Here is a 23169-nt window from a genome sequence, read left to right on the forward strand (position 1 = left end):
CACTCAGAAGTCCCGATCTGAATCAAATGATTCGTGATACACACTCAGAAGTCCCGTTCTGAATCAAATGATTCGCGATACGCGCTCAGAAGTCCCGATCTGAATCAAATGATTTGTGATACACACTCAGAAGTCCCGATCTGAATCAAATAAATTGCGATACGCGCGTTGAAGTCCCGTTCTGAATCAAATTATTCGCGAAACGCACTCAGAAGTCCCGATCTGAATCAAATAATTTGCGATACGCGCGTTGAAGTCCCGATCTGAATCAAATGATTCACGATACACGTTTTGAAGTCCCGATCTGAATCAAATGATTCACGATACACGTTTTGAAGTCCTGATCTGAATCAAATTATTCACGATACGTGCTCAGAAGTCCAGATCTGAATCAAATGATTCGAGATACACGCGTTGAAGTCCCGATCTGAATCAAATGATTCGCGATACGCACTCAGAAGTCCAGATCTGAATCAAAAAATTTGCGATGCGCGCGTTGAAGTCCCGATCTGAATCAAATGATTCACGATACACACTCAGAAATCCCGATCTGAATCAAATAATTTGCGATACGCGCGTTGAAGTCCCGATCTGAATCAAATAATTTGCGATACATGCTCTGAAGTCCCGATCTGAATCAAATGATACACGATACGCGCTCAGAAGTCCCGATCTGAATCAAATTATTCACGATACGCGCTCAGAAGTCCCGATCTGAATCAAATTATTCACGATACGCGCTCAGAAGTCCCGATCTGAATCAAATGATTCGTGATACACACTCAGAAGTCCCGATCTGAATCAAATAATTCGCGATACGCGCTCAGAAGTCCCGATCTGAATCAAATGATTCACGATACACGCGTTGAAGTCCCGATCTGAATCAAATAATTCGCGATACACACTCAGAAGTCCAGTTCTGCATCAAATGATTCGCGATACGCACTCAGAAGTCCCGATCGGAATCAAATAATTCGCGAAACGCGCGTTGAAGTCCCGATCTGAATCAAATAATTTGCGATACGTGCTCTGAAGTCCCGATCTGAATCAAATGATACACGATACGCGCTCAGAAGTCCCGATCTGAATCAAATGATTCACGATAAGCGCTTTGAAGTCCCGATCTGAATCAAATTATTCACGATACGCACTCAGAAGTCCCGATCAGAATAAAATTATTCACGATACACGCTCAGAAGCCCCGATCTGAATCAAATTATTCACGATACACGCGTTGAAGTCCCGTTCTGAATCAAATGATTCGCGATACGCACTCAGAAGTCCCGATCTGAATCAAATTATTCACGATACGCTCTCAGAAGTCCCGATCTGAATCAAATGATTCACGATACGCGCTCAGAAGTCCCGATCTGAATCAAATTATTCACGATACGCGCGTTGAAGTCCCGTTCTGAATCAAATGAATCGCGATACGCACTCAGAAGTCCCGATCTGAATCAAATAATTTGCGATACGCGCTCAGAAGTCCCGATCTGAATCAAATTATTCACGATACGCGCGTTGAAGTCCCGATCTGAATCAAATTATTCACGATACGCGCGTTGAAGTCCCGTTCTGAATCAAATGATTCGCGATACGCACTCAGAAGTCCCGTTCTGAATCAAATAATTTGCGATACGCGCTCAGAAGTCCCGATCTGAATCAAATTATTCACGATACGCGCTCAGAAGTCCCGATCTGAATCAAATTATTCACGATACGCGCTCAGAAGTCCCGATCTGAATCAAATGATTCACGATACGCGTTTTGAAGTCCTGATCTGAATCAAATGATTCGCGAAACGCACTCAGAAGTCCCGATCTGAATCAAATGATTCGTGATACACACTCAGAAGTCCCGTTCTGAATCAAATGATTCGCGATACGCGCTCAGAAGTCCCGATCTGAATCAAATGATTCGTGATACGCACTCAGAAGTCCCGATCTGAATCAAATAAATTGCGATACGCGCGTTGAAGTCCCGTTCTGAATCAAATTATTTGCGAAACGCACTCAGAAGTCCCGATCTGAATCAATTAATTTGCGATACGCGCGTTGAAGTCCCGATCTGAATCAAATGATTCACGATACACGTTTTGAAGTCCTGATCTGAATCAAATCATTCACGATACGCACTCAGAAGTCCAGATCTGAATCAAATGATTCGAGATACACGCGTTGAAGTCCCGATCTGAATCAAATGATTCGCGATACGCACTCAGAAGTCCAGATCTGAATCAAATAATTCGCGATGCGCGCGTTGAAGTCCCGATCTGAATCAAGATTCACGATACACACTCAGAAGTCCCGATCTGAATCAAATAATTCGCGATACGCTCGTTGAAGTCCCGTTCTGAATCAAATGATTCGCGATACGCACTCAGAAGTCCCGATCTGAATCAAATAATTTGCGATACGCGCGTTGAAGTCCCGATCTGAATCAAATAATTTGCGATACATGCTCTGAAGTCCCGATCTGAATCAAATGATACACGATACGCGCTCAGAAGTCCCGATCTGAATCAAATTATTCACGATACACGCTCAGAAGTCCCGATCTGAATCAAATGATTCGCGATACACACTCAGAAGTCCCGATCTGAATCAAATAATTCGCGATACGCGCTCAGAAGTCCCGATCTGAATCAAATTATTCATGATTCGTGCTCAGAAGTCCCGATCTGAATCAAATTATTCATGATTCGTGCTCAGAAGTCCCGATCTGAATCGTGAGGTCGTGAATAGGAATGGTTTAACTCATATTCAGAGTTTCAAAAAGCTTGTGTTCTATGTTCACTTTCTCTATGTAATTTGTTTTAATTAAAGTAATTTATTTATTTATACAGGTTGCGATATATATATATATACATTTATTTTATAAGGTCCACAAAATCTAAGTCATATGGTGCAACACGTGGCAAAATGTCAGATGGTGCAACTTCATCAAAAGTTAGTTAACATTCTATTATTAATATTTGATTTAAGACTGTGCAGATTAATAGCATACAGATTCCAGGATGGTTTTCTCGAAGATGTCCAGGCGTCGGGTCTCCAGCGCGATGCCGATGGCTTGTTTGTACATGTGATCTCCCAGGCAGCGCTGGAACATCTTGTTGACGATTCCCTCCAGACGAGGATCGATGCTTTTCTTCTCCTCATCCTCTGGCAGCTCGGCGTTCTCCACACGCAGTTTGGTGTAATGATCGATACACTTGGCTGATGGAAAAGAGGATAACGCAATGAAAAAGTCTCTTCTGCTCACCAGAGCTGCGGTTATTTGATAAAAAACAATTCTAACATTGAGAAAAATTATGATTTAAAACAGTGTTTTGTGTGAAGAGCTGTTAAAACGTAATTTATTTCTGTGATGATAAAGCTATATTTTCAGCATCATTCCTCCAGTCTTCAGTGTCACATGATCTTCAGAAATCATTCTAATATGATTATTTACAGCCCAAGAAACATTTCTGATTATTATCAATGATGAAAACAGCTGCTTAATATTTTAACTATAAACTTCAAAAGCATAGCATTTCTTCGAAATGTAAATCTTTTGCAACATTATAAATGTCTAAACTGTCAAATGTACTATCAATTTGCTGTATAACAGTCCTAATTTCTTACAAATACATTTGAGAGCATGCTAATCACTTACCAATAATGGTCTCCACGTATTCTGAATTGTCACTGACGTTGAAGAGATCTCCGGCACCGAGTGCGTAGTTTAAAGACTCGTCAAAAGCACCGAGGTGGTAAAAGACTTTAGAGGCCACCAGTGCAGCAAACGCTCTGCTGCGAAACGTCTCGTCCTCGTAGAGGACCTCGCTGATGGAGAAAAACAGAGATCAACACCTCAAAATATCCAAACATTCATAAGAAATGTTTCAGAAACTGTTAATCACTTTACACTACAGTAGTATTATTGCGATGGTAATATTTCTTCATTAAAAATTGCACGGTGGCGCAAGATGGAACTAATCTCTCTTTCTTTCTTTATAATTTATATGATATATAAAATACTTTATATTTCTTTTCTAATAATATTACCAAGGGGCAACATGTATATTAAAAATAGAAGAAGATTTCTTCATTAAAAATTATATATAAATATTTATTATATTTAAATATTTAAATAAGAAGCACTAAAAATATATAAATAGAATTTAAAAATACATAAATATAAATAAAATAAAAAGCATTTTTGAATAATTATTAATGATTAATTTTAATACATTAATAGCATTTTATTTACTATTTTTACACAAATAGTGTAAACAGTCATTTCTTCTTTTAGCTTTACGATTTAAAAAACACAATGAAAATGATTTAGAATTATAATTTTAATAATGAAAGTCAACAAAGAAATAATATGATTGCAATAATGCTACTGTAAGAAGACGGGCAATTAACAACAAAAGCTATTTATAAGTTTTAACTATAATATTTTATACAATATGAAATAATACATATATATCAATTGTAATATTGCTAATATACTGCAAATAAATATTTAATCATTATTGTAAAAAAAAAAACAGAAATACTACCACCATTTAATTTCTACTGTAGTGTCAAAAAAATACAAGTAAATAATAATCAGTAGTATTTAAATGATAAATAAAATTAGAAAATCAATGAAGAAATGTATTATCTCACTATTATTATTGTACTGTACAATAAAAAGGAGTATTTAATAATAATTTAGTTTATAGACCGACTGTAAAACTAAAATATTACAATAATGCTATTTTTTTCATCCATCTTTGGTGTTGCACAGGTTTATTGCCGTTGTCCAAATTTTTCTTTGCAAAACACTAGATGCAGCGATTGAAACTGTGAAACTATGGGCACGTAAAATTGCTGGGTATTTTCTGTGTCGCTTTTGCGACGCCTACTGCACTTCAGGAATTCTTTATTTTCTTTTTCTACATGTTTGTGAGTTTTGTAACATGTAGTTTTTTATTGTTTAATTCTTTTAAATTTAATAGTGTACATATTTGGTTAAATCGATTCCCTGTTTTCATTTTCAAAACTTTTTTTGGTTGTGAAATTGATATTCGAATGAAAAGTGACAGCCATAATAATAATAATAAAAATATGGGGAGAGAGAGAGAGAGAGAGAGAGAGAAACACAACCCTGCTTAACATTTAGATGAGTTCATGGCCATTTTTGGCTGCAATTCTCTTCTAAACCATTCAATCAATGCTCCTTACATTTTGTCCACAGACTCTGAAATCTCAGCCCAGAAGTCATTGACAATGGCGTTCAGTTTCTGCAGAGCAAACTCCTGTAAAAGAGGAAGAGAAGAAGGTCAGTAAGCGCCTCAGTACAACCAGCACATGAATGTGTATCTGAGTGAGCTGCTGCTGTACCTTGAGCTGAGGCTCATCTTCATCCAGGAGAGAAATCACACCAGCTGCAGAACAGACAAACACATCAGTGCCTTCTCCTGAGGCTGACTGTATATCAGCCTGTCTATCTGTCAATCACATCAGTCCATCATCTATCAATCTGTCTGTCTGTCTATCTATCTATCTATCAGCATGTCTATCTGTCAATCACATCAGTCCATCATCTATCCATCTGTCTTTCTATCTATCCATCCATCCGTCTATCTTTCTGTCCGTCTGTCTATCTATCTATCCTTCCATCCATCCATCCATCTATCTGTCTGTCTGTGTATCAGCCTGTCTATCTATCTGTTTATCAGTCCATCGGCTAATGTCTACAGACAGTGACATTATAAACTCACACACGTCTTTGATACACAAATAACACGCGTGGACATATTTACAGAGCAAAGACAATACTGAGAAACATAACTAATGTTTTAATATATCACGCTAATGTCTTACTGTCGGTTGCTGATGTAAACAAACCACTCAAAGTCATGAGAAACGATATTAGCAAACAATAACACTCTCTCCACTGCATTTAGGCGCTATAGTAGCACATACAGGGTAATTACAAGAGTAAATTTATTAGCATCAAGCACAAATAAAGTGGTAAAGCTCATTAGACTCGTGCGTCTCTTTAGCCGCTAGCTGCTAGCCGTGTGACTCAGCTAAATCAAACGCACTCTTTTGTCATTCAGTCGCATGCTCTCACCGGCTGAAGTGATCATGTCTGTTCGTGACGGTCACCGGATCTCCTCCAGCACACGGATTTAAACACACAAACAGTCAGAAGAAGAAAAATGTATATTTCACTCTCAGTGAAGCAGCGAGATAACGAGCATCAAGTGCTGTTACACAGCACCAGCGGCACAACTCATCTGACACTGAGCGCTGCTGCGGGGCGCGCTGAACACTGCGCCTGAAATATGATCTGGCGTTTACTAAAGAGTCACACACCGCGGAATGCATCGACGTGGCAGTTAGCAATACAACTATTTTAATGGGCAATATGAGTTATTTTCAAATGAATATATTACCAGGGCAAGAATAAAAAAATAAATGTTTTCAGACAGGCTTTGACGCGGTCAACCCTCCAGCGGCTCTTCTTCTGTGCTCTTCAGGAAAGAGCCTCTGAAGCTGTGCTTGATCGAGCCGCGCGGTGGCGCAAGATGGAACTAATCTCCCTTTCTTTCTTTCTTTCTTTCTTTCTTTCTTTCTTTCTTTCTTTCTTTCTTTCTTTCTTTCTTTCTTTCCATCAGGAAACTTTACAGAAAATTAAGTTTCTACAATATTTAGTAGTAGCTCATAAGTGGTGATGAGTTTATCATTTCTGATCAGACATAATTATCGAAGCTGCTGTTCCAACAAAGTAAAATTAATTAGTTTAACCCAAGCTAAAGAAAAAGAATGCCCATTTGATCAGATGCAACTGCACATTTGATCAGATGGATTATTCAAATGCTTGGCGATAGAGATGTGTTTTTACTCTAGATTTAAACAGAGAGAGTGTGTTTGAACCCCGAACATTATCAGGAAGGCTATTCCAGAGTTTGGGAGCCAAGTGTGAAAAAGCTCTACCTCCTTTAGTGGACTTTGCTATCCTAGGAACTACCAAAAGTCCAGCGTTTTGTGACCTTAGTGAGTGTGATGTGTTGTAACGTGGTAGAAGGCTAGTTAGGTACGCATGAGCTAAACCATTTAGGGCCTTATAGGTAAGTATTGATCATTTGTAACTGATACAGAACTTAATAGGTAGCCAGTGCAGAGACTGTAAAATTGGAGTACTTGGGGTTTCTTGATCTTGTAAGGACTCTAGCTGCTGCATTTTGGACTACCTGTAGCTTGTTTATTGACGAAGCAGGACAACCACCTAGAAGTGCATTACAATAGTCCAGTCTAGAGGTCATGAATGCATGAACTAGCTTTTCTGCATCAGAAACAGTTAGCATATTTTGTAGCTTGGCAATGTTTCTAAGATGTAAAAATGCTGTTTTTTTAACATGGGAAATATGGATTTCAAAATTCAAGTTCCTGTCTAATATAACACCCAGATTTTGGCTGTAGAGGAAGTAACGGTACATCCATCTAGTTGCAATCTTCAATCTACAAGATTCTGTGTACTGTTTTTGGTCCAATAATTAATATCTCTGTCTTACCCAAATTTAATAGGAGAAAGTTATTGGTCATCCAGTCTTTTACATTTTTAACACACTCTGTTAGCTTAGATAATTTAGAAGTTTCATCTTGTCTCGTTGAGATATAAAGCTGAGTATCATCAGCATAACAGTGGAAACTAATCTCGTATTTTCTAATAATATTACCAAGGGGCAACATGTATATTGAAAATAGAAGGGGACCTAGGATGGATCCTTGTGGCACTTCATATTTTACTGGTGATAAATGAGATGACTCCCCATTTAAATAAACAAAATGGTAGCGATCGGACAGGTAGGATCTAACCAGGGGTTTTCAAACTGTGGGTCACATAATGGAATAAGGTGGGTCGCACAAAGTCACTTGGCTGTACTAAATTTGCTTTTTAATGACACACAAACTCACACAGTTCAGTCTAGGGCTGCACGATATAGCCTACCAACATTAATTTCAATTAAGTCCGCGTGTGTTGTGTTTTGAAGCGCAGGCATGCACGAGTTGTAATAACAGTGAAGGTTATGTGTCTCGACCGCAAGGCTCCAGCTCCACCTGCTCCACCCTGGATTCCTGCCCTGGGCCCCTGAACGTTTTTTTTTTTTTTCTCTCTCTGTTTCCCTCTATGGACCTGGTCCTCCATCCCTCCCCCTGGTCCTCCACAAGTCCACCTCCTTCCTGGTCTCTGTGTTCCTTGGTTTGTTTTTGTGTTCGATGGAGCATCTGGTAGCTGCTCCTTAGAGGAGGGGGTAATGTCACAGTGTCTGGTCTGTGTTTCCCTGGGTGTCCACTAGTGGTCTCACTTCCCCATAGTCCCCCCACTGCAGGCACTACATTTCCCACAAAGCCTTGTCCCTTCATTACTGTTAATTGCACACCTGTATTGCACTCAGCTGTCTCCACTCTCAGGTTCTCGCGGTTTTCTCGCGTTCCCTTGTGTTTTCTTGTTTCTTGTTTTTGGACTGATTTCCCCGTTATTGACCTCTAGTTTTGGATTTTGATTTTGGATTACCCCATTAAACACACTGCATTTCAATCTCTCGTTTCCTGTGATCAATCGTTACACCACCTGACCCTGTTTAAAACTTTTATCACATAGTATTATAAAATTATTATAATCAGTCATTTAATTCTGATATGTTGCATTATCATGTTTACTATTCAATCAAATGTTTTAAAACATACTTGGTGATTTTAATAAAATTCTGACTTTAGTGTGTAATAAACTTCTCAACAGATGCTGTATAGTATACACATTATAAATTTATAACAAATTATATGGATTTATGGCTCAGGTGACAAAAATCATCTATGAATATTTGCATTTTCATTATATATTAACTTTTCTTTACAAGTATAGTTTTTAATATTGATTACAGCATTTTCAAATTCTTCTTAACTAATTATAAATGATGTTGGCGTAATGTGAGATGTTCTTTTTCACTATTTATCTTGCCTAACAGATTTGATGTGGGTTTTTTTAAGTATATTTATTCACTGTACAGAGCACAACAATACAATAAAAGAATAAAATAAAATAAAATAAAATAAAAATCTTACCTTACTAGATAAAAATTTCACAAATTTTCATAGGAAAGTTACATTTTTATTTTCCACCATGCATTTATTATTTGCTAGAATTATTATTATTATTATTATTATTATTTGTCAAAAAGTTTATTTGCACAATTTACAGAAAAGAAAATATGCAACAAGCTATAAATAAACCATTTTGCTGGAAAGCAAATCTCAGCTATAATCAGCCTCAATCAATAAATCTTAATGTCAAATTGTTTAATTAAAGAAAATCTTTCATTCAAACATTAAACATATGAATCAACAACACTGACTCTTAAATGGAATAAGGGAACAAAGGGAACGTTTTATTTGAAATTTTATGTTGTTGTTGTTGTTGTTGTTTTATACATATTTAGTATAGAAGTCAGTTATGTCTTTTTTTTTTTTTTTTTTTTTAAACAGCTGATTTTCAGTATGAGGAAACATCATGCAATTCCCTTCAATCATTTTTGCTAAGGAAATGAAAATATTGATTTCTTAAAGATCTGGAAAAGGAACAGGGAAAAGGTTCAGCTTAGAAATGAAGCAGGCCCTTCAAACTCCAAAAGCAATTTGAATTTAATTGGTTTTAAAAACACGAGTGATTATGATCAGAAAATGAACTGACACTTCATTACCAAATACCTTCACATAAGAGAATTGTTTGTTTGTTTAGGTTTCTTGACATTTCCCCATCACTGATTCTGGTTAATCTGCATTTTTGACTGGTTAGTCAAGCATTTAATCAACGAGAAGCATTTATTTGATTGTTTAAAGCTGCAGAGTAAGTTGGCATATAATAACTTCTGCCTAAATAGATCTACTTTAAGATAAGATTTTTTTTTTCTCAAAGTTACAAAGTGTACCAGCCCAGTTGGAATAATGATGAGAAAATGGATGTAAATGCTACAGTATCAGTCTTATATACATCAAACTCAGAAACTAGGAACAAAAACAACAAGAAATGAGAAGTAACAAAAAACTGAACAAAACACAGGGTTTAGACCAAACAAACTAATAAAAGAAATGAACAGCAGATGTGAAAATTAATCAAACAACCAGTAATCAAGGAAACTTTCTAAAAACTGTCAAAGAACAAAAATATGTGATACAACCACTCCAAACCAAAACAAATAACAATATACCCTGAAATATACATGTGTGTGTGTGTGTGTGTGTGTGTGTGTGTGTGTGTGTGTGTCGCACACCGGACACGTCACATTCAATTCAAGATGAAAAATAAAAATAAAAACTTTAATCTATTCTCCTAAGTCAAAAGTTCACTTCATGACCAAGTGCTGTCAATGAGTTTGATGTTCAGTGATTGAAAAAAACCCAGATGTGTCGAAAAAACAGATGTGTTAATATGAAGCACGGATTTTATAAGAGCCCCAGAAAAACTAACGTTTCAGTGAAAATTGCACAAAAGATTGTCTTTATGTACATAAGAAAATAATTTGGGTCAAATACAATGCAGTTTAAAGGAAAACTTTGTGAGTGGCATGGCAGGTTTTTGAAGAGCCCAGAGTTATAGCTGAGATTCACGGACAGTCGAATTCGGCACAACATTAAGGATGATGACACACAGGGCAACTTTATGAGCAATGTTGCCATCAATGGGCACCCAGGTTAGACACAGGGCCACCTGACCACCTTATAAATAGTAACATGGAGACTGAACTGCAAACTTCAATGGATTCGTTGTCATTTTTAGCAGCTATTGTGCAGCTAAATTCAGTATGTTATAATACAGCAGCTGCTTTACATTGCCAAGAGGCAAGCTGTGCTTAGATCAATCAGCAATAAAGACGTCCACGCTTTTCCTCACCACTAACTTCCTGTTTACACTTTAATGCGCATGCCCAGGGTGCATGAATGTTCATGTGACATGCCTGTGACAAGGTGTAGGTGATTGGGGAGTGAGGGCATGTGGTAGACAGAAGGGATCATGGGAAGTGTAGAGCTGAGGATGACATGCATGGTGAAAGGAGCTGGTGAACTGATGCAAATGGCATTAGCTGTGTTTGTATGAAATGAGAGAATGAGTTGGCGACACCAGCATGACATAATACAATTTTTGTACAGAAAAAATAATTCGAGATTTAATGTTTTATTGGCCAACCAAACACAAAGCTTCCATGTGGTGACAGCCCAATTAGAATCAAGTATTCCACACAGCTACATAATAAATTGTCTGATTTAAAGCACACCTGCTAGCCAATCAGAATCAGAGTATTCAGAAAACCCATGGTGTGTGTGAGTGTGTGTGTGTGTGTGTGTGTGTGTGTGTATGTATGTATATATATATATATATATATATATATATATATATATATATATATATATATATATATATATATATATATGTATATATAGATAGATAGATAGGTAGATAGATATAGATATATAAAATATTACATTACTTGTAATACATCAACATTTACAAAACTGTTTTGAACTAATGTCTTAAAAGACTTCTAGTTATAAAGCTAGTATAAGATGAATGCTACTAATTCTGACATGCCACAACTTTGAAATGTTATATAGATTTTTTTAATCACACTGAAAGGTGCAGAAATTAAATAACATCCACAAAATATTATATATTACACAACACAGCTCAAGAGATTGTTTTAGATGAGGGAAACAAATGTGTCACCTAAATCATAATAATAATAATAATAATATATACATTTTCATAGTGGCATATTCATTCTTAGATTTTTGTAGAATTTTGCAGTTTTACATGTCAGATCCTTAGGTCAACAATGTTTTGGATTTCTTCACAGTAATCCTGATGGTCCCACTACTGTTTGTGTGTAAGTGATCGAAGAACTGCAATGAAAATTGATAAGCACTGTAAGCAATACAGTTAAAATCAATCAGCATCCTATTACGCAGTATTAGGAAGACATGAATTTTACTCCGACTGAATATTATTCCACCAAGGGGCTGGTTTACAGACAGCAAAATGTCCCCTCGGAGTAGGCAAATTTCTTGTGTTAGAAGTAAATCACTGGGCAAGTGTTGATTGCTAATGTTAAAGTATAATCCTTTCACTGTCTTGGTAATTAATGATTTAAAAAATAAAAACAAACAAATTATTTTTTTTTTAGATTTATTTTAGACTTAGCTACAGGTTATGTACGCAGGTTATTCTACTATCAACCAGATTATTCTCAATTGCTAGATTTAATCTTAAATTGTTTTTACAATTTAAAGATTACATTAAAAATGCATTGTAATCGCTTATTATTTGCTTAAAAGAAGAGTTTGACAATTAATATATATATATATATATATATATATATATATATATATATATATATATATATATATATATATATATATATATATATATATATATATATTAATGACAAACTATCATCTTACCTTTTCAATATATGTAATGATTTTGTCATCGCTCAGCTCAACAAAGGATCTTATTTTGAAAGTTACATATGCAACTGCTGTCGTATCTATAAAAGTAAAATTCAAATCAGAATCATATCCGCATACGTGAACACAACTTGAGAGACAAAATCTGGGTGGTGAATAATACAAAATACATGAATGAACAGATAAAATAAAAATTTGCTTACTTTGCAGGGCAGCTTCTGGAGATGAGGGTGTTGACTGATTGGTTGGTTGAGTTATTGTGACTTCAGAGGTAGATGCTGGTGTTTCTTTTCGAGTTGTGGATGTTAATGCAGATGATATCACTGCAGCTGATGTAGTTGGTGTTTCTGTTACCATTGTAGATGTAGTTTCAGTTGTTGTTGGTTCTGCTGCTGTTGTTGTTGATTCAGATGTAGATGCTGGCATAGTTGATGTTCCTATTACAGCTGTAGATGTGGTTACAGATGTTATTGTTGTTCTGGCTGTTGTTGTTGATTTGGATGTTACCGGTGAGGTTGATGTTATTGTTACAGTTGTAGATGTAGTTTCAATTGTTGTTGGATCAGCTGTTGTAGTTGATTCAGAAGTAGATGCTGGCATAGTTGGTGTTTCTGTTACAGTTGTAGATGTAGTTTCAGTTGTTGTTGGTTCAGCTGTTGTAGTTGATTTATATGTAGATGCTGGCGTAGTTGGTGTTTCTGTTGGAGTTGTAGATGTAGTTTCAGTTGTTGTTGATTCAGCTGTTGTTGTTGATTCAGATGTAGATGCTGGCGTAGTTGGTGTTTCTGTTGGAGTTGTAGATGTAATTTCAGTTGTTGTTGGTTCAGCTGTTTTAGTTGATTCAGATGTAGATGCTGGCGTAGTTGGTGTTTCTGTTAGAGTTGTAGATGTAGTTTCAGTTGTTGTTGATTCAGCTGTTGTTGTTGATTCAGATGTAGATGCTGGCGTAGTTGGTGTTTCTGTTACAGTTGTAGATGTAGTTACAGTTGTTGTTGGTTCAGCTGTTGTAGTTGATTCAGATGTAGATGCTGGCGTAGTTGGTGTTTCTGTTAGAGTTGTAGATGTAGTTTCAGTTGTTGTTGATTCAGCTGTTGTTGTTGATTCAGATGTAGATGCTGGCGTAGTTGGTGTTACTGGTACAGTTGTAGATGTAATTTCAGTTGTTGTTGTTTCAGCTGTTGTAGTTGATTTATATGTAGATGCTGGCGTAGTTGGTGTTTCTGTTAGAGTTGTAGATATAGTTTCAGTTGTTGTTGATTGAGCTGTTGTAGTTGATATATATGTAGATGCTGGCGTAGTTGGTGTTTCTGTTAGAGTTGTAGATGTTGTTGTTGATTCAGCTGTTGTAGTTGATTCATATGTAGATACTGGCGTAGTTGGTGTTTCTGTTAGAGTTGTAGATGTAGTTTCAATTGTTGTTGATTCAGCTGTTGTAGTTGATTCATATGTAGATGCTGGCGTAGTTGGTGTTTCTGTTAGAGTTCTAGATGTAGTTTCAATTGTTGTTGGATCAGCTGTTGTAGTTGATTCAGATGTAGATGCTGGCATAGTTGGTGTTTCTGTAACAGTTGTAGATGAAATTTCAACTGTTGTTGTTAATTCGGATGTAGATGCTGGCGTAGTTGGTGTTTCTGTTACAGTTGTAGATGTAGTTACAGTTGTCGTTGGTTCAGCTGTTTTAGTTGATTCAGATGTAGATGCTGGCGTAGTTGGTGTTTCTGTTAGAGTTGTAGATGTTGTTGTTGATTCAGCTGTTGTAGTTGATTCATATGTAGATACTGGCGTAGTTGGTGTTTCTGTTAGAGTTGTAGATGTAGTTTCAATTGTTGTTGATTCAGCTGTTGTAGTTGATTCATATGTAGATGCTGGCGTAGTTGGTGTTTCTGTTAGAGTTGTAGATGTAGTTTCAATTGTTGTTGGATCAGCTGTTGTAGTTGATTCAGATGTAGATGCTGGCATAGTTCGTGTTTCTGTTACAGTTGTAGATGAAATTTCAACTGTTGTTGTTGATTCGGATGTTGATGCTGGCGTAGTTGGTGTTTCTGTTACAGTTGTAGATGTAGTTACAGTTGTCGTTGGTTCAGCTGTTGTAGTTGATTCATATGTAGATGCTGGCGTAGTTGGTGTTTCTGTTAGAGTTGTAGATGTAGTTTCAATTGTTGTTGGATCAGCTGTTGTAGTTGATTCAGATGTAGATGCTGGCATAGTTGGTGTTTCTGTAACAGTTGTAGATGAAATTTCAACTGTTGTTGTTAATTCGGATGTAGATGCTGGCTTAGTTGGTGTTTCTGTTACAGTTGTAGATGTAGTTACAGTTGTCGTTGGTTCAGCTGTTTTAGTTGATTCAGATGTAGATGCTGGCGTAGTTGGTGTTTCTGTTACAGTTGTAGATGTAGTTACAGTTGTTGTTGATTCAGCTGTTGTAGTTGATTCAGATGTAGATGCTGACGTAGTTGGTGTTTCTGTTAGAGTTGTAGGTGTAGTTTCAGCTGTTGTAGTCGATTCATATGTAGATGCTGGTGTAGTTGGTGTTTCTGTTAGAGTTGTAGATAAAGTTTCAGCTGTTGTAGTCGATTCATATGTAGATGCTGGTGTAGTTGGTGTTTCTGTTAGAGTTGTAGATGTAGTTACAGTTGTTGTTGGTTCAGCTGTTGTAGTTGATTCAGATGTAGATGCTGGCGTAGTTGGTGATTCTGTTAGAGTTGTAGATAAAGTTTCACCTGTTGTAGTTGATTCATATGTAGATGCTGGTGTAGTTGGTGTTTCTGTTAGATTTGTAGATGAAGTTTCAGTTGTTCTTGATTCAGCTGTTGTAGTTGATTCAGATGTAGATGCTGGTGTAGTTGGTGTTTCTGTTAGAGTTGTAGGTGTAGTTTCAGTTGTTGTTGATTTAGCTGTTGCTGTTGATTCAGATTTAGATGCTGGCATAGTTGGTGTGTCTGTTACAGTTGGAGATGTAGTTACAGTTGTTGCTGGTTCAGCTGTTGTAGTTGATTCAGATATAGATGCTGGTGTAGTTGGTGATTCTGTTACAGTTGTAGATGAAATTTCAACTGTTGTTGTTGATTCGGATGTAGATGCTGGCGTAGTTGGTGTTTCTGTTACAGTTGTAGATGTAGATGTAGTTACAGTTGTCGTTGGTTCAGCTGTTTTAGTTGATTCAGATGTAGATGCTGGCGTAGTTGGTGATTCTGTTACAGTTGTAGATGTAGTTTCAGTTGTTGGTTCAGCTGTTGTAGTTGATTCAGAAATAGATGCTGGTGTAGTTGGTGTTACTGTTAGAGTTGTAGATGTAGTTTCAGTTGTTGTTGATTCAGATGTAGATGCTGGTGTAGTTGGTGATTCTGTTACAGTTGTAGATGAAATTTCAACTGTTGTTGTTGATTCAGATGTAGATGCTGGCGTAGTTGGTCTTTCTGTTAAAGTTGTAGATGTAGTTACAGTTGTCGGTGGTTCAGCTGTTATAGTTGATTCAGATGTAGATGCTGACATAGTTGGTGTTTCTGTTAGAGTTGTAGATGTAGTTTCAGTTGTTGTTGATTCAGCTGTTGTTGTTGATTCAGATGTAGATGCTGGTGTAGTTGGTATTTCTGTTAGAGTTGTAGATGTAGTTACAGTTGTTGTTGGTTCAGCTGTTGTAGTTGATTCAGACATAAATGCTGGCGTAGTTGGTGATTCTGTTACAGTTGTAGATGAAGTTACAGTTGTTGTTGGTTCAGCTGTTGTAGTTGATTCAGATGTAGATGCTGGCGTAGTTGGCGTTACTGTTAGAGTTGTAGATGTAGTTTCAGTTGTTGTTGATTCAGCTGTTGTTGTTGATTCAGATGTAGATGCTGGTGTAGTTGGTGATTCTGGTACAGTTGTAGATGTAGTTTCAGTTGTTGGTTCAGCTGTTATAGTTGATTCAGATGTAGATGCTGACATAGTTGGTGTTTCTGTTAGAGTTGTAGATGTAGTTTCAGTTGTTGTTGATTCAGCTGTTGTTGTTGATTCAGATGTAGATGCTGGTGTAGTTGGTATTTCTGTTAGAGTTGTAGATGTAGTTACAGTTGTTGTTGGTTCAGCTGTTGTAGTTGATTCAGACGTAAATGCTGGCGTAGTTGGTGATTCTGTTAGAGTTGTAGATAAAGTTTCAGTTGTTGTTGATTCAGCTGTTGTTGTTGATTCAGATGCAGATGCTGGTGTAGTTGGTATTTCTGTTAGAGTTGTAGATGAAGTTACAGTTGATGTTGGTTCAGCTGTTGTAGTTGATTCAGATGTAGATGCTGGTATAGTTGGTGATTCTGTTACAGTTGTAGATGTAGTTTCAGTTGTTGGTTCAGCTGTTGTAGTTGATTCAGAAATAGATGCTTGCGTCTGGCGTGTTACAGTTGTAGATGACATTTCAAATGTTGTTGATTCAGATGTAGATGCTGGCGTAGTTGGTGTTTCTGTTACAGTTGTAGATGTAGTTACAGTTGTCGTTGGTCCAGCTGTAGATGCTGGCCTAGTTGGTGTTACTGTTAGAGTTATAGATGTAGTTTCAGTTGTTGTTGATTTAGCTGTTGTTGTTGATTCAGATGTAGATGCTGGCAAAGTTGGTGTTTCTGTTACAGTTGTAGATGTAGTTTCAGTTGTTAGTTCAGATGTTGTAGTTGATTCAGAAGTAGATGCTGGCGTAGTTGGTGTTACTGTTAGAGTTGTAGATGTAGTTTCAGTTGTTGTTGATTCAGATGTAGATGCTGTTGTAGTTGGTGTTTCTTTTACAGTTGTAGATGAAGTTTCAACAGTGGTTGTTGATTCAGATGTTGATGCTGGCGTAGTTGGTGTTTCTGTTACAGTTGTAGATGTAGTTACAGTTGTCGTTGGTTCAGCTGTTTTAGTTGGTTCAGATGTAGATGCTGGCGAAGTTGGTGTTTCTGTTACAGTTGTAGATGTAGTTACAGTTGTTGTTGATTCAGCTGTTGTAGTTGATTCAGATGTAGATGCTGACGTAGTTGGTGTTTCTGTTAGAGTTGTAGGTGTAGTTTCAGTTGTTGTTGATTTAGCTGTTGTAGTTGATTCAGATGTAGATGCTGGCGTAGTTTGTGTTTCTGTTACAGTTGTAGATGTAGTTTCAGTTGTTGGTTCAGCTGTTGTAGTTGATTCAGATGTCGATGCTGGCGTAGTTGGTGTTTCTGTTACAGTTGTAGATGTAGTTACAGTTGTCGTTGGTTCAGCTGTTTTAGTTGGTTCAGATGTAGATGCTGGCGTAGTTGGTGTTTCTGTTACAGTTGTAGATGTAGTTTCAGTTGTTGTTGATTCAGCTGTTGTAGTTGATTCAGATGTAGATGCTGACGTAGTTGGTGTTTCTGTTAGAGTTGTAGGTGTAGTTTCAGTTGTTGTTGATTTAGCTGTTGTAGTTGATTCAGATGTAGATGCTGGCGTAGTTTGTGTTTCTGTTACAGTTGTAGATGTAGTTTCAGTTGTTGGTTCAGCTGTTGTAGTTGATTCAGATGTAGATGCTGGCGTAGTTGGGGTTACTGTTACAGTTGTAGATGTAGTTTCAGTTGCTGTTGGTTCTGCTGTTGTAGTTGATTCAGATGTAGATGCTGGCGTAGTTGGTGTTTCTGTTACAGTTGTAGATGTAGTTTCAGTTGTTGGATCGGCTGTTGTAGTTGATACAGATGTAGATGCTGGCGTAGTTGGTGTTTCTGTTAGAGTTGTAGATGTAGTTTCAGTTGTTGTTGATTCAACTGTTTTTGTTGATTCAGATGTAGATGCTGGCGTAGTTGGTGTTTCTGTTACAGTTGTAGATGTAGTTTCAGTTGCTGTTGGTTCTGCTGTTGTAGTTGATTCAGATGTAGATGCTGGCGTAGTTGGTGTTTCTGTTACAGTTGTAGATGTAGTTTCAGTTGTTGGATCGGCTGTTGTAGTTGATACAGATGTAGATGCTGGCGTAGTTGGTGTTTCTGTTAGAGTTGTAGATGTAGTTTCAGTTGTTGTTGATTCAGCTGTTGTTGTTGATTCAGATGTAGATGCTGGCCTAGTTGGTGTTACTGTTAGAGTTATAGATGTAGTTTCAGTTGTTGTTGATTCAGAAATAGATGCTGGTGTAGTTGGTCTTACTGTTAGAGTTGTAGATGTAGTTTTAGTTGTTGTTGATTCAGATGTAGATGCTGGTGTAGTTGGTGTTACTGTTACAGTTATAGATGTAGTTTCAGTTGTTGTTGATTCAGAAATAGATGCTGGCGTAGTTGGTGTTACTGTTAGAGTTGTAGATGTAGTTTCAGTTTTTGTTGATTCAGATGTAGATGCTGTTGTAGTTGGTGATTCTGTTACAGTTGTAGATGAAGTTTCAACTGTTGTTGTTGATTCAGATGTAGATGCTGGCGTAGTTGGTGTTTCTGTTACAGGTGTAGATGTAGATGTAGTTACAGTTGTCGTTGGTTCAGCTGTTTTAGTTGATTCAGATGTAGATGCTGACATAGTTGGTGTTTCTGTTACAGTTGTAGATGTAGTTACAGTTGTCATTGGCTCAGCTGTTTTAGTTGATTCAGATGTAGATGCTGGCGTAGTTGGTGTTTCTGTTAGAGTTGTAGATTTAGTTTCAGTTGTTGATTCAGCTGTTGTTGTTGATTCAGATGTAGATGCTGGTGTAGTTGGTGTTTCTGTTAGAGTTGTAGATGTAGTTACAGTTGTTGTTGGTTCAGCTGTTGTAGTTGGTTCAGATGTAGATGCTGGCGTAGTTGGTGATTCTGTTAGAGTTGTAGATAAAGTTTCAGTTGTTGTTGATTCAGCTGTTGTAGTTGATTCAGATATAGATGCTGGCGTAGTTGATGTTTCTGTTACAGTTGTAGATGTAGTTATAGTTGTTGCTGGTTCAGCTGTTGTAGTTGATTCAGATGTAGATGCTGGCGTAGTTGGTGTTACTGTTAGAGTTGTCGATGTAGTTTCAGTTGTTGTTGATTCAGCTGTTGTTATTGATTCAGATGTAGATGCTGGTGTAGTTGGTGATTCTGTCACAGTTGTAGATGTAGCTTCAGCTGCTGTTGTGTATAGTGGAAATAAAGCAAAAACATAAGTGACTTCTATCTGACTTTAATTGTTTTTCAGTGTTTGTTACTGTGTTTGAGCATTGAATTAGATCTGTTGGTGAACACTTTAAGTAGTATAACTAAGTGTGTAACTAACATATGTGACCAAAGGCTAGTTTCACTTGAAAAACAAGTATGATTCTGCCATCATTGCTGCCCAATAAGTAAAATCAATAGTTATTAGCTGTTTTTTTTTCTTACAAACAATGCAGTGCAAATCCATGAACTGTCCTACATATTTCACTGTCAATAATATTATTATAGTGTTTTTTTTTCTTTATTTGACATCAAAATAACTAAGTTTTATTTGTATTTGCAGGAAATCTTTTTGTTTTATCTTTACAGTTTACCCAAAAAAGATAAACAGGCAGGCAGGCCAGGAACAAGACACAGCACATACCACAAGAACTCTGACTTAAAAAAAAACAAAAAAAACAGCACAATACTACTGACACCAGGGCCCGGTTTTTCAAAAGTAATCCAGTAGGATTTTGGATAACAGATTGGATCAAATCTTGAAAATGTGTTTTTCAAAAGAAAAAAACGGATTACATAATCGGATTAGATCACATAATCCAATCTTGGTTTTGATCCGGATCAAACCTTTAGTTTGGGTTTTTTTTTTTACTTTTTTGTAGGATTTGGAACACTTTGATCCAAAAAATCTGGATTAAACTGATCCCATCAGAAGGGTGGATTCAGCGTGGATTTCATGGCCAAAATGTAATGAAAACTTTAAAAATGTATCAAATAATACTATATTTGGATCATGCAGTATGTTACAATATATCCTATTTATTCATAAGGTTTTAATTTTATTTGTTCATCCGTCAGGCTACAGTGATTAGGTAGGCTTTAACGTATTCAGCCTTTCAGTATAGGCCTACAGCAAAGTAGAAAGAGTTTGGCCTCATAAAATAATCCCCCAAACAGCTGTCAAAATTGAAAAAAAAAACAATACATTTTATTCTGTCACTAATTGATAAATATATTCATCACAATCGAAAATATTTTTTTTTACATTAAGTCTTTTTTTTTTTTTTTATTCAATACATCTATACCTGATACTTGTTATAAATATCCTCAATGTACAGTGTTTGTGTTGTAGGTCTCAGATGAGCGGACTGCTGGAAGAGGATGGGGTGGGGTTTTTCTTTTTTTTTTTTTTTTTTTTTTTTATGTGTGGGTTTTCATTTCAAATAAAAATGAAACACTGTCTATTCTACTTGTTGTTCTTTACATATCTATAGTTCTAGATTTTGATTTCCTATCCTGTTTGAGCACTGGTTATCCAGCACTGGTTATCCAGATTTGGTGATCCTGAAAAGTTCCTATCCGGAACCGATGCTGCGTTAAAAAACTGTCTCCAAAAGTAAGATGGATTACGTGATCACGGATCACAAAATAAGGATTACTAAATCCGGATCAGTTTTATCCGGATTAAACATTTTGAAAAACTGGGCCCAGGAGAATAAATAGGAGCAGGCGGAGTTAAAACCCAACAGGGCGGAGCAGGTGGAGATGAAACCCTCCAGGGCGGAGCAGAATACCACCACAGCAGAGCAGGCATGACTGAAGATCCCCATCGTGAAACTAGTCTCAAATTTATATTTATTACATTTACATTTATTCATTTAGCTGACGCTTTTACCCAAAGCGACTTACAATTGCTATGCATGTCAGAGGACACATGCCTCTTGAGCAACTAGGGGTTAAGTATCTTGCTCAGGGACACATTGGTGTCTCACAGTGGATTCGAACCCGGGTCTCTCATACCAAAGGCGCCAACCACTCTTATCCACTGCGCCAACACCAACTATGCCAGCATCTACATCTGAATCAACAACAACAGCTGAATCAACAACAACTGAAACTACATCTACAACTCTAACAGAAACACCAACTACGCCAGCATCTACATCTGAATCAACAACAACAGCTGAATCAACAACAACTGAAACTACATCTACAACACTAACAGAAACACCAACTATGCCAGCATCTTCATCTGAATCAACTACAACAGCTGAACCAACAACAACTGTAACTACATCTACAACTCTAACAGAAACACCAACTACACCAGCCTCTAAATCTGAATCAACAATAACAGCTGAATTAAACAACAACTGAAACTACATCTACAACTAACAGAAACACCTACTACGCCAGCATCTACATCTGAATCAACAACAACAGCTGAATCAACAACAGCTGAAACTCCATCTACAACTCTAACAGTAACACCAACAACGCCAGCATCTACATATGAATCAACAACAACAGCTGAACCAACAACAACTGAAACAGAAACACCAACTACGCCGACATCTACATCTGAATCAACTACAACAGCTGAACCAGCAACAACTGTAACTACATCTACAACTGTAACAGAAACACCAACTACGCCAGCATCTACATCTGAATCAACTACAACAGCAGAACCAACAACAACTGAAACTACATCTACAACTGTAAAAGTAACACCAACTACGCCAGCATCTACATCTGAATCAACAACAACAGCTGAATCAACAACAACTGAAACAGAAACACAAACTATGCCAACATCTACATCTGAATCAACTACAACAGCTGAACCAGCAACAACTGTAACTACATCTACAACTGTAACAGAAACACCAACTACGCCAGCATCTACATCTGAGTCAACAACAACAGCTGAATCAACAACAACTGAAACTACATCTACAACTCTAACAGAAACGTAAACTACGCCAACATCTACATCTGAATCAACTACAACAGCTGAATCAACAACAACTGAAACTACATCTACAACACTAACAGAAACACCAACTATGCCAGCATCTTCATCTGAATCTACTACAACAGCTGAACCAACAACAACTGTAACTACATCTGCAACTCTAACAGAAACACCAACTACACCAGCCTCTAAATCTGAATCAACAGTAACAGCTGAATTAAACAACAACTGAAACTACATCTACAACTAACAGAAACACCTACTACGCCAGCATCTACATCTGAATCAACAACAACAGCTGAATCAACAACAGCTGAAACTCCATCTACAACTCTAACAGTAACACCAACAACGCCAGCATCTACATATGAATCAACAACAACAGCTGAACCAACAACAACTGAAACAGAAACACCAACTACGCCGACATCTACATCTGAATCAACTACAACAGCTGAACCAGCAACAACTGTAACTACATCTACAACTGTAACAGAAACACCAACTACGCCAGCATCTACATCTGAATCAACTACAACAGCTGAATCAACAACAACTGAAACTACATCTACAACTCTAACAGAAACGTAAACTACGCCGACATCTACATCTGAATCAACTACAACAGCTGAACCAACAACAACTGAAACAGAAACACCAACTACGCCGACATCTACATCTGAATCAACTACAACAGCAGAACCAACAACAACTGAAACTACATCTACAACTGTAAAAGTAACACCAACTACGCCAGCATCTACATCTGAATCAACAACAACAGCTGAATCAACAACAACTGAAACAGAAACACAAACTATGCCAACATCTACATCTGAATCAACTACAACAGCTGAACTAGCAACAACTGTAACTACAT

The 23169-nt window shown here is 37.1% G+C and overlaps 1 protein-coding gene across 1 annotated transcript in view; it reads right to left on the minus strand.

Annotated features, from left to right (window-relative positions):
- LOC127943055 (26S proteasome non-ATPase regulatory subunit 1) overlaps positions 1–6299 on the minus strand; it is a 44063-nt gene extending 37764 nt beyond the window's left edge. Inside the window, exons 1-5 of the mRNA XM_052539168.1 lie at positions 6109–6299; positions 5373–5416; positions 5214–5287; positions 3655–3824; positions 3007–3215 (exon numbers count right to left, since the gene is read on the minus strand). Coding sequence (XP_052395128.1) covers positions 3007–3215; positions 3655–3824; positions 5214–5287; positions 5373–5416; positions 6109–6124 — 513 coding nt within the window. The 5' untranslated portion in view covers positions 6125–6299. The remainder of the gene's footprint in view (positions 1–3006; positions 3216–3654; positions 3825–5213; positions 5288–5372; positions 5417–6108) is intronic.
- Positions 6300–23169: the final 16870 nt, after the last annotated feature.

Source organism: Carassius gibelio, chromosome A22, assembly GCF_023724105.1.
Source record: "Carassius gibelio isolate Cgi1373 ecotype wild population from Czech Republic chromosome A22, carGib1.2-hapl.c, whole genome shotgun sequence".
NCBI classification, from domain to species: domain Eukaryota; kingdom Metazoa; phylum Chordata; class Actinopteri; order Cypriniformes; family Cyprinidae; genus Carassius; species Carassius gibelio.